Source organism: Rhineura floridana, chromosome 20 (assembly GCF_030035675.1).
Source record: "Rhineura floridana isolate rRhiFlo1 chromosome 20, rRhiFlo1.hap2, whole genome shotgun sequence".
NCBI lineage: Eukaryota > Metazoa > Chordata > Lepidosauria > Squamata > Rhineuridae > Rhineura > Rhineura floridana.
In genome coordinates this window covers 19,642,818-19,655,120 of record NC_084499.1, presented here as the reverse complement: position 1 = coordinate 19,655,120, position 12,303 = coordinate 19,642,818, and the positions used below count along the sequence as shown (strand labels likewise).

General features: G+C 45.2%; 1 protein-coding gene across 3 annotated transcripts; it reads right to left on the bottom strand.

Annotated features, from left to right (window-relative positions):
- Positions 1-351: 351 nt before the first annotated feature.
- Positions 352-12,065, bottom strand: PHYHD1 (phytanoyl-CoA dioxygenase domain containing 1). 3 transcript variants are annotated; one of them, XM_061604530.1, is made up of 11 exons: positions 11,868-12,064; positions 10,521-10,679; positions 8,776-8,851; positions 7,386-7,433; positions 6,355-6,410; positions 5,450-5,512; positions 5,332-5,353; positions 4,577-4,705; positions 3,958-4,097; positions 3,096-3,222; positions 352-1,076 (listed from the first exon to the last, which is right to left on the bottom strand). In XM_061604530.1, exons 1-11 carry the CDS (start codon positions 11,898-11,900, stop codon positions 964-966), a joined length of 966 nt encoding a protein of 321 aa, XP_061460514.1. In that variant the 5' UTR covers positions 11,901-12,064; the 3' UTR covers positions 352-963. The 3 variants fall into 3 exon arrangements, with proteins under 3 accessions (XP_061460514.1, XP_061460515.1, XP_061460516.1); XM_061604531.1 differs by having other exon boundaries at positions 3,981-4,097; positions 11,868-12,063; XM_061604532.1 differs by lacking the exon at positions 3,958-4,097 and having other exon boundaries at positions 11,868-12,065.
- Between the last annotated feature and the right edge of the window lie 238 nt (positions 12,066-12,303).

Below are 12,303 nucleotides of genomic sequence, written 5' to 3'. Positions count from 1 at the left end.
TGTCGGTTTCAATTTTGCTTTCAAAACCAGTCCAGCAACATAAGCCTGTGGCATCATTTCATCCAAGGAATTAAGGGCTGGCCTGGCTGATATTTTGACTGTTTAGTTAGTTTGTTATTACTTTTATATCCCTGCATCCTCCAAGGAGCTCAAGGCGGTGTGCATGGTTTTTCCCTCCCCATTTTATCCTCTCGACAACCCTGTGAGGCAGGTCAGGCTGAGAGGCAGGGGCTGGCCCAAGGTCACCCAGTGAAGCTTCATGTTTTTAAGCGATAATGTAAAACAGGTATATTCCTCAGAGACCAACATTTAATATACATGGTGTAATTATATTCTCTTATGACTACAAAATTGATTTATTTATCTTTTATTTTATTACACTTCTATCCCAGCTTTCCTCCAAGGAGCTCAAGAAGAGGGTTGAGACCAGCTAAGTCCAGCTCAGAGTAGACCCATTGACATTAATAAACCTAAGCTAATAATGTCCATCAATTTCAGCAGGTCTACTCTATGAGTAACATTAGCTACAACCCCGAGTACATAGTTCTTCCCACCCCATCCCCACCCTTTCACTCTCGCAACAACCCTGAGAGGTAGGCTAAACTGAAAGAGCATGATTGGTTCAAGTCACCATGCAGAGATTAGAACCTGCGTCTTCCCAATCTTAAAGCTCTAACACAGGAATGGAGAACCTTTGGCCCTCGGGTTCTCGTTGGACTCCAATTCCCATCAGCCCTAGCCACCGTGACCAATGGCTGGGAATGATGGGACTTGTAGTCCAGAGACAGGTGGCGGATGAAAAGTTCCCCGCCCCTACTCTAACCACTACATGCTTTGCGGGCTCTTGTTCTCCTGTGCTACTCTCTCTCCGAACAGGAGTTTTCTGGCTTAAAGACATGATGCAGGAAACAGAAGTTGGCAATGCTAGCAAGTTAGATCTGAGAAAACAATGACAGCCAGTGGTCAGCCCCGAGGGCTGGGACGGTCGATCACCCTTTTGGGGCTCCTCCAAGGGTTCCAGTTGTTAGTTGTGTGTGTACAGAGGTGGGAAAGGCAACTCGGGGGTCGGTTGCAGCCTGGAAAATAAAAGAGAGTTTTAAAAGGGTCTGTTGGGACACTGCATGCTAGGCCACAGCTTGCGTGGAAGTTAAATGATCCAGTGGAAGTTTGAATTCAGGGGTGGGGCACCTTTTCCAGCCAGAGGGACGCTTTCCCTTCCAGACAACCTTCTGGGGGCCACGTACTACTGATGAGCGGGGCCAGAGACAAAAGTGAGCAGAGCAGTGAATTATTATTATTTAAATTTATATCCCGCCCTTCCTCCCAGTAGCAGCCCAGGGAGGTAATGTTCGCTTTGTGTAGTAAGCTAGTTTCTACATGCACAGCTGTCTCTGCCTTCCTCCAGCAAGCAAGAGGCATCATCAGAGCTTAAGGACATCGTTCCAAACAGGCAAAAACACTCCCAGAGCGTGCAAAGCAGGGCCAGCGAAGTCAGGGCAAACGGGCCCCTGCCCCACCAGACTCACTGGGCCTCAGCCAGGCCCCTCCTGCTGCCTTCTGACTCCCGCCCAGTCCAATGCGGTGCCTCTGCCTGTCAACACCGGCCTCTTTAGTCTCAGGATTGCCTTTTGGAACCCAACAGGGAAGAGACAGGGACAAAACTGCGTCTGTGTTAGAATTGCTTGATATGTTTTTCAATAATGTTTTTAACCCTTTTTTAAAGTTGTGTTTTTTAAAATGTTTTAAACACTGTTTTGTTTTAATGTATTTTAAGATCTGTTTTTATGATGTTTTAAAGTGTTTTTAGTGCTTTGTTTGCCGCCCTGGGCGCCTGCTGGGAGGAAGGGCCGGATACAAGTTAAATAATAAATAAATAAATAAAAGTGGGGTTTTGGGCCTCCCTGCCTTCCGCCCTACCAATCCCAGTGGGCAGCCGCAGCCCAGTTCCCATCAAGGCTGTGGAGTCAGTATGTCAAGCCTTCAACTCCAACTCCGACTCTATTTTTATACTGTCTGACTCTGACTCCATAAATGGCAAATGTATATTAATGTATTAATATTAATAAATTAATATTAATTTTATTTTGAAGTCGGAGTCAGTACATTTCTACTGACTCCACCCAAAATTGCTTCCAACTCCACCCAAAATTGCTTCCGACTCCCAGGGCTGTGGAGTCGGAGTCGTGGAGTCAGAGTCGGACAGCAGGAAAATAGAGGAGTCGGAGTTGAAGGTTTGACATACCGACTCCACAGCCCTGCCGACTCCGACTCCATGACTCCGACTCCACAGCCCTGGTTCCCATGGCTCCTGCCACCATTTCATTCCAGCTGAGCACAAGAACATCAGAAGGAGCCCAGGGCAGCAAACAAAACATTCAAAGTACTCTAAAACATCTTTAAAACGTCAGGTGGGTCAGGCTAGTGGCCATCTAGTCCAGCCTCCTGTTCTCACAGTGGCCAACTGCATGCCCGTTACGGGAAGCCCCTGAGTGGGACCAGAACTCAACAACAATGCTCTCTCCGCTTGGGATTCCCAGCAACTGGCATTTGGAAGTATGCTGCCTTCAACTATGGAGCCACACCATAGCCATTGTGGCTAGTAGCCGCTGATAGCCTTATCCTCCATGCATTTGCCTGATCTTCTTTTAAAGCCATCTAAGTTTGCGGCCATCACTGGCTCTTGTTGGAGTGAATTCCTCAGTTTAACTCTGCACTGTGTGAAGAACTCCTTCCTTTTGTCTGTCCTGGATCTTTCAACATTCAGCTTCCTTGCCTGTGAGTTCTAGTGTTGTGAGAGAAGGAGCAAAGCTTTTCTGCATCCACTTTCTCCACGCCATGCCTAGTTTCATACACTTCCCTCATGTTGCCTCTGACTCGCCTTTTCCCTAAACTAAAGAGCCCCAAATGCTGCAACCTTTCCTAATGGGGGAGTCGCTCTGTCCCTTTTCTCGCACCACAGATCAGGTTTAAAGTGGTTGGTTTTCAGTATCACATTCAAGTTCTTAAACGAATCATTCAGCTAATCCGCTCATCGCCTCTGAGGCTCCTATTACACTGTGTAAAGTGTTCTCCGATCTAAGGCCTCTTCTTCCTACCAGTTCTCTGTGCTCCAAGCGGCATCCTTCGCCTCCATGAGATGGAAAGTATACACGTTTCGGGACTTTTCAGAGTGGTTTGGTTCACTTTTATGGACAACCTCGCCGTGGATGAGAAGTATGCCACCTGTTTGTGATTTTAAAAACAGCAACACCACGCCATCTTACCAAACGAGTGCATCGATGCTTTCTTTGCAAAACTTAGGGAATGTAGGAAGCTGCTGCCTTATATCAAATTAGGTTATATATACAGCCTAGTGTTGACTGAATTTGAATCCAAACCATTTCCTCTCCAGAAGTAAAAACGCTAGTCCAGCATCCTGTTCTCTCAGTGGCCAACCGGATGTCTCAGTGGGAAGCCCGCAAGCAGGACCCAAGCACAACAAATCGCTTGATTTGTTCCCGTGCTAAGATGGACATTAGTGCCCCAGTCTACTACATATTGGAGAGATGCGTGCTGAGCTGACCTTTCCCAGCAGATATAAATGGGGAAGCCCTTCTTTGCATGGAGCTCCATGTTCACAGAGCCCCATCTGGTTCATAGACCTCAGAGCTTCATGTTCATAGAATTCCGTCTGGTTCATAGACCTCTGAGGTCCATATCCATAGACCTCCATCTGGTTCATACATCTCTGTGTCCGCAGAGCTCCATCTGGTTCATAGACCTCAGAGTGCCATCTGGTTCACAGACCTTGAAGCTGCATGTTCGTAGAGCTTCGTGTCTCTAGACCTCGAAGCTCCATGTGCATAGAGCTCCATCTGGTTCATAGACCTTCAAAGCTTCTGGATCAGGGTTGTACCCCTTTTATTCCCCCTCTGAGCTAATGTAACCTTATCTCTGAATATCTTATTTTCCTCTTACGTTTATCCTTGCTGCCGTTTTACCTTTACGGACGGGCACAGGAATGAATTGTTTGTGGTCGTATGCCTGCTCAGACCCAATAAACTTGGTGCACGGTACCATGCCTGGGGGAGTTCGGACCATCTGCCGTGTGATCCCGCCTACAAAACAGCACGTTGGAAAGATTAAGGATGCCACGAAAGTCACCGAGGAGGAAATATTGACAAACATTTGACTTGCATGCAGGTGCCCTGCAAATTTCCTCCATCAGGGCGCTCTGGGCCTTTAAAATGGAACTAGCGCTGGGGTAGCCCACTCTTGCTAAGGCTAATGGGAGTTGAATTTCAGCAACATCTGGAGGGGCAAAGGTTTCCCATCCCGGGTAATAGCCTTGTTTCTTTAATTTTACTAACATTTACTAACATTTGTTGTCCTGTTTCCTGTACAAGAAGATCTGTTTTCCAGCCGATGTTGACTCAGTAAGAAATACAGTCCTTGGACATGTTCTCTCAAGCAATTTAGTTTAACAAACTTACTGTTTGTTGTAACTTTTTAAAGAAAAGTATACAGGCTTTTCTTCAAAAGGAACACAACCGCAGAAGGCAAACAAAACAAAAACACCACCTTGCTAATTTCTTACTTGTGTGGGAACCAGGGATGAACCACAAGCAGCCGTTCTCTTGTGTGGCATTTTCCACGGCTATCCAGAGACCCACAACTCTGCCCAGAGGCTCTGTATGCAGAAAGGTGGCGTCCTGGTGTGGTGTCACTGGAAGCAACAAATCACACAGATAGACATACACAGTTGACTCAGATGTAACACTAAACCATCGTTTAGTCCACAAACTATTAATTTTGTTTGCTTGCTCTTCCTAAAGTGTCCTTGGTGCTGTTGAGAGAGTTAAAGAATATAGTCCCTGCCAGCAAAGACTGTGCAGATTCTTTCCCCCCCCTCATTTTCCCTGAGAATCCTAAACAGCAACCTCTGAAGGTGGATCAGTGTACCAAACCATGCTTTGTCGGGTCAGATATAATTGCCCAATTTCAGATCCTGGTTTGGCAGCTTATGTGCAAACCATGGTTTGTTTAAAGATGGTGGTCGAGACATCACCACAAACAATGGTTTGGCATTGCATCCGAAGCGTTTCCCTGCCTTGTTCCTAATAATTGGAGGCGACAGAGAGAGATAATTTCTCTTCCGTCTCTCCATCCCAGATCTTTCAACTGGGGAATGAGGGGATCGGGGGGGGGGATAGCATTGCATTGCATCTCAAGAACACTCTGAATTCTACCACCTTGTTCTGAAGAAAGTATAGATCAGCTCTAAAGCTGCCAAAGGATGTGGGACAATAACTACCATGGGGTTTTCATGATAGAATAGAGTACGAACCTCACCTTCACCACCAATGCCAGGTTGCTAGAAAAGGGAGGGGAAAGAGCATTTCATCAGGGGGAAATGCAAAAAGGCCATCCTGTTCATTAATTTAACAATCAGAGTCATGGGTTACCGTACCTTGAAGATGTACATGCTTTGTAGAACCACCGGGTTCTCAAGGCCAATCTTCCTTGCCAGTTCCTGTGAAATATGCCAGAATTTGCAGGAGATCTTAAATTTAAATTTAAATCTACTTCCTCGAACATTTCACATATTAAAATAGTGGCATGGTTCATGTAGCACTAAAACATGGTTTATCACGACACGCACAAGCTGCAGCTAGCCTCAGATGCGCGCACAGACACACATGGCTGGAAGGGGACTTCGGAAGCTTTTACTGTCTGTTTTCCTTAAATGCTGCTCATAGCTTTGTCTGAACCAGGGATCGTGGTTTATCGCCAGCTATGGTCTGTATCATTCAAAACAACAGAGCTTCAGTGGTCAGAGTGGTTTAAGAGTCAGCCCCTCTTCCCAGAAAATTCTGGCAACTGTAGCTCTGGGAGAGGAATGGGGAGTGTCTCCTAACAACTCTCAGCCCTCTTCACAAACCACATTTCCCAGGATTCTTTGGGGGAAGCCATGACTGTTTAAAGTGGAATCAATGTCCTGTGTGGATGTGGCCTTATAGTTTTGACGGCTACAACAGGTTTTAATGTAGTTTTACTACGTATTTCAATTACAGGTAGCTGTGTTTTTAATTGTTGGTTTTATTCTTGCTCATTTGCTGTTGGCTTTCATTTGTCTGTGAACCACCTCGGTATTTCTTCATGAAATGAAAGACTGTATATATCATTTATTTTTTATTAATAATAAATAAACACATCACCTTGAGCTCTCCAGAGGAAAGGTAGGGTATAAATGTAAGATGAGCAAATAACATAAAGCTGCTTCCCTCTGGGGCCCGAGAACATCTTCCTTCATCCTCTTTGTGTTCTCTTCCTTCTTAATGGACTCGCCGCTTTTAGCCTGGGCGGTTCACTCACCTGCACTTCTGAGGCATGAGTAATCTGCTTGAAGATGGGATCGTATGCATGTAACGCTGCAAGAAAAGAAAAAAGGGAAAGGGAGCAAAGGGGGAAAGCAGCAGCAGCAACAAGCAAGCAGGCTCTCCAGGGCTTCATGCAGGGGACACTCCAAGCAATACCTGCTTCCCCCGGGCACCTGGTTGGCCACTGTGAGAACAGGATGCTGGACTAGATGGGCCACTGGCCTGATCCAGCAGGCTCTTCTTATGTTCTTATGACTTGCTGCAGTGGGTTGAACCCGGGACCTTCCGCATGCAAGGCAGATGCTTCACTGCTGAGCCAAGGCCCTTCCTCCCAAAAGAATTGTGGAAGATACCTTATGCTGAGTTAGGCCGTTGGTCCATCTAGCTCAGTGTTGTCTACACTGACTGGCAGCAGCTCTCCAGGGTCTCAGCCTACCTGGAGATGCTGGGGATGGAACCTGGGACCTTCTGCAGGCCAAGCAGATGCTCTGCCACTGAGCTACAGCCCTTCCCCAAAGAGCACGCAGGAAGTTGCTTTATACCTAAGTCAATCCATTATTATTATTATTATTATTATTGTTTGATTTCTATCCCGCCCTTCCTCCCAGCGGGAGCCCAGGGTGGCAAACAGAAACGCTGAAAACACTTTAAAATCATAAAAAGACCTTAAAATACATTAAAACAAAACAATGTTAAAAACATTTTTTTAAAAAAGGGTTAAAAACATATTATTAAAGAAAACATTAAAAGCAATTCTGACACAGATGCAGACTATCTATCTAGCTTGGTACCGTCTGCACTGATTGGAAGTGGCTCAACCAGGGCTTCAGGCAAGCTCCACTTGGAGATGCCAGGGAATGATGCCAGGGGTCGGACATGGGACTTTCCACACGCAAGGCAGATGCTCTATCCCTGAGCTCCAGCCAGCACAGCTTGGCAGTCCGTTTGCAAGGTGCAGCCACTGCTTTATGGAGAAATGGGCTCCCCACTGCGCCACTTTAAAACACTGTCGTCGTTCGTACTCACCATGGCCGATTTTATTGATAGCTTTTTCCTTCGGAACAAGAAAATCCCCTAAGAAGCAAAAATGCAGAATGAAAAATAAATCACAGAGCAGATGCATCAGTGGACAGTTGTGCAATGCAGTCCTTGGGCATGGTGGTCACTAAGAGTAGAACTGGAGATCAGATCTACAAAGGCAATTCTCAAGGCCTAAACGTAAGAAGCTGCTTTATATCGAGTCGGACCCCAGGTTCATTGAGCCCAGTATTGATTACATTGACAGGCAGCAGCTCACCAAGGGCTAACACAGGGATTGAACCAGGCCCCTCTGCATGCAAAGAATGTGCTTCACTAGTACGGTAAGAGAGGGGGCACCCTCAGCTCCCTCTGACTCAGGCGTGGAAGAGTGGATCTCAACCAACCCCTGAGCTTTCCACATTTTTGTGAAGTACTCGTGCATGTCAGTTTCATCTGTCAAAGCATTAGTCAGTTTCCTACCTCTTAATGATTTCTGACCTCCCTGTGTGAGGTTAATTTCACTCTCTCTTACCTGACAGCTCCAAACAGCTGAGACTCTACTTCAGCACCAAGTAAGAAGGGTGCTGAGAGGAGACTCCTCTTCCCCTGACAGAGCTCCAGTGGCCAGAGTGGTTTAACAGTCAGTCACTCTGACTGAAGTTCTGTGAGGGGAACAAGGCCTCTCCTAGCAACTCTTAGCACCCTTCACTAACTACACTTTCCAGGATTCTTTGGGAGAAGCCATGACTGTCTAAAGTGAAATAAAGGTCTGGTGTGGATGTACTTCACATATTCACAGGAACAGAAGCAAAAAAGAATGATTTACTATAGGAAACTTCACTAAAATTGCAAAGTAAATCAAACATCTTTAAAGTTACTATCTGAACTCTATCAACTGTTTTAATATTGTTGCTTCCTCCCTGCTAAAACAAGATCAGCACAGCACGTCTTGTTGTTTGGGTTGATTGCAGGTGTTGCCACCGCTCACCATATGCTCAGAGGTGCATGTTACCAAATTCTTCCAAACTACACAGGAAGTGGATTGGACTGTGAAAGACCAACCCAAATTGTGTTTGCATTTCTGACAAATTTGTAGGGCAGTACAACATCTCAGAAAGGAGGTCAGGTCTCCTGCTCCCCTGGTGCACTCACTACAGCTGCCCAATTTCCCGGCTTTTTAAAGTTTGATCAAAATATCTGTTGGCTATAGGTACGTTCTTAAACCACAAGGTTTTTTGCTTATTAGTGAATAAAGATTCAGAGGCATTTTTCCCTACCAAAAACTCTTGTCAGTATCGCAAACAGAGCAAATAAACAAAGTAAATGGCTTGTCATCTAAACTAATAATTTGTGGTGTTTCCCACCTCCAGGCATACTTCCAACATTTAATGCATACCTTTTTCATCAAAAACACCTTTTTCAAAAAAGAATCTGACTTTGTCCCCGCTGGTAAGGAAATATTCTGCACTGCCCTGTTGGGAGATGAAAAGAAAAAGAAATTTTGCATCTCCCCATGACTATTGCTTTGTTTATTTTCATATTTTGTGCAATTTGTGAGCTTGTTTGTTTGCTAAATCAAGTACAAATTATACAGTTAGTGAGAAGTATAATACGGAGATGATTATGAGATAATAAAAGTGGTTTAGTATTCGTGATGGACTCATGCGGCACTGTTATGACTACTTCATCATAGCATGTGCTTTGATGAACGAGATACCGTTTCTTTTGGATAAACAAATACCTCTTTCGTCAAGATGGTTTGTTCGTAGCCAGTTACAGCGCAATCCTACGTACGTTTGCTCAGAAGTAAGCCCCATTGAACACACCCTCATAAGTCTCTGAACTAATGTTCTAGCATAGAATGGGAATTAAAACCCGCTCAATAACAGATACTGATAAATTAACGGAGAAACTGAATGTGTCCATGTCCATGGCCCATAGTCATCTAGTAAGCGGTGCAGCTAAGTAAAGGTTTGAACCAGGATCTCCTCCTGGTTCTTTTTTGACATGCTAACTGCACTCTCACCCTGGCTCTAACAGTTCAAGAGATGGAACTGGGTGGGGAGACTGTTATTCTGGATTACTCTGCAGTGAAATATCACAATCCTGTGTGCATGGTAAAAATAAGTTTGTCTGCAAGTTTTTATCACCCCAGAAGAGGCCAGCATGGTGAAAAAAAGGAAAGATGAAAAAAACATTATTTGTCTTGAAAACAAACATTATTGTTATTGTTATTACTGCAAAAGCACAATAGAGAAGGCATTTGACAGGAAGTGACTAAAGCACTGGATATAGGTGAAGTGAACCTCCCAAGAGGCGCTATCCAGTAGAGACCTACACCATACATTTAAAGCACATCCAAAGCACATGACTTCCCCTAAAGAACCATGGATTTGTAGTTTGTTAAAGGTGCTGGGAAGTTGTAACTCTGGGAGAGGGGAACCACATTTCCCAGGCTTCTTTGGGGCAAGTCATGTGCTTTTAATGGGGCGTTGGGTGTGATTTAAACGTATGCTATAAATCTGGAGTGGGGATCTGAACCGGTGTCTCCCCAGGGAGAAGTTCAGAAAAGGTCAACCAGAATGATCAAGGGGATGGTACAACTCCCCTATGAGGAAAGGCTGCAGCATCTGGGGCTTTTTAGTTTAGAGAAAAGGCGAGGAAGAGGTGACATGATAGAAGTATATAGAATTATGCACGGCATGGCGAAAGTGGATAGAGAAGGGTTTTTCTCCCTCTCTCAGAATACTTGAACTCATGGACATCCAATGAAGCTGAATGTTGGAAGATTCAGGACAGACAAAAGGAAGCATTTTGTCACACAGCGCATAGTTAAACTATGGAATTCACTTCCACAAGAGGCAGTGATGGCCACCAACTAGGATGGCTCAAAAAAGAGATTCGACAAATTCATGGAGGAAAAGGCTATCAGAGGCTACTAACCACAATGTCTATGCTCGCTCTCTGCACGGTTGCAGGCAGTATTCTGTTTGCAAACTTCCCATTGGGGCATCTGGCTGGCCACTACGAGAACAGTATGCTAGACTAGATGGGCCGCTTAGTCTCGACATTCTAACCACTACACCACACGGGTTGTGTTTCTGGGATTGGAGACTTCTTAATCCCAATCAGTTTATGTACCTGCGCCCGGAGCTGTTCCTCTTCCTTGGTTGAAAACTCCGTGCGGCAGTGGGGAGGCACATCCATATCGGCGACAATCTTTTGTATCTGGGCCTTCATGGCATCACAAGTTTCAGAGCTGAAAAACTGCTCAAGCACAAGGAAGCCATCTTTGCGGAACTAGGGAAGAAAAATGGCACTTGTCATGGTCCGGGACCCAGGGGCTAAATGGCACGGTCTAAGGGGGCACCCTGCCCGACCCACAACCCTGAGACCTCTGCATGTTTGGAGAAACATGAACCCCTAGAAACTGCAATCCTGAAGCCTGATTGTACATAGGAGCCAACATTCCTGCTCTCAAGGGCCCGCTTCCGAGTATGCCTCTGAATGCCAGCTGTTGGGAAGCGCAAGTGGGGAGAATTTCTGTTGTGCTCACGTCTGGCTTGCAAGCTTCCATTGGGGCATCTGGATGGCCACTGCAAGAACAGGATGCTGGACTAGATGGGCCCCCTTTGGCCTGATCCAGCAGCCAGGCTCCTCTGACGTTCCATCTCCACTGTCTGAGTTAGTGCTCTGCCACTAGTCACTGAGCTTTGGCAAGTCTGAACTCTTGTATGGACCCATTTGTTGTACAAGAGCATATGATATTCCCGCTATTGATGTGAGCTCTGGGGGATGGTCTGGGGCTCTTGGAACCGAGATGTTGTAAATAAGTCAAGTCAAGTTCCCTCTGGCATTAGACAGAGACCGTTCAGCCAAAGGGTTATGGTTCCTAGCACTCTGTAGCGACAGTCCTTCTTGGGAGAATGTTAGGCTCTCACTTTTTAGGAGATATATCAGGATTTGACAAACTTTTCCATTTAATTGGAGAGAAGGCAAAGAGATGTCTTTTTAATGATTCAGATTTGCAGTTGTTGTTTTAATATATATTCATCAACCTGCGACACCACTGTAGCAACAACGTTCCTGAATAGCCAGGCTACTTATTCTGGGCAGCACACTACCCTTTATAGAAACCAAGGAGATTATGGACAGAGAGGAAGATTTTCAGACTTAGGAGAGGCGATGGATCAAGACAAGGGATGGGGAACTCACCAAAGAATCAGAGGAAGGAGTTCTCAGAAGGCCAACGAGATGTTTTCAGTCCTAGCAGAAGAGTTTTCTGCCCATACGAAGGCACAAAAACAGACCTAACTAAACTCCATGAGCACATCATTGCTCAATCCAATTTCTGAGGGCAGGAGGGGAAAATAGGTGCTAATTCGAAGCAACTAACTAGGGCATGCATGCATGAATTTGCTCTTTTCCCTGTTTTTTTTTTTAGAGAAGGGGTGTAGAATTGTTGTTTTGCTCGCTCGCTCTCCTTACCTTATGGATCTGTTCCTCAGTTATAGATGCCATCGAAGGCAAAGAAAAAAAAAAGTCAAGAAAGAAAGCTGTGTTGATGTGCAGTCTCTCTCTCTGTAGCAGTTAATTCTCCACTGCTAGTATCTACGTGGTCCTCTCCAGCACTCTGTGATAAAGTCAACAAGGACACTGAGAACAGATCTGTGAACGGAATGATTTCAGGGGCCTTTTGGGTGGACTTTGAATTTTTTAAACATTTTTTTTGGACTCCAATGTCCAGATGGAATCAGTGTATCAACTTTCTTTTTTTTAAGGCTGGGAAGAAACATTTGTGTCCTGCCCTTTTTACAAGCACATCCAAGACAGTTTATTTTTTTTTTAAATGCAAATTAAAGACCTAGGCTGTGATCGTATCCCTGATTTCCTGGGGAGAAATTTGATGCAGTTTGCATTTAAA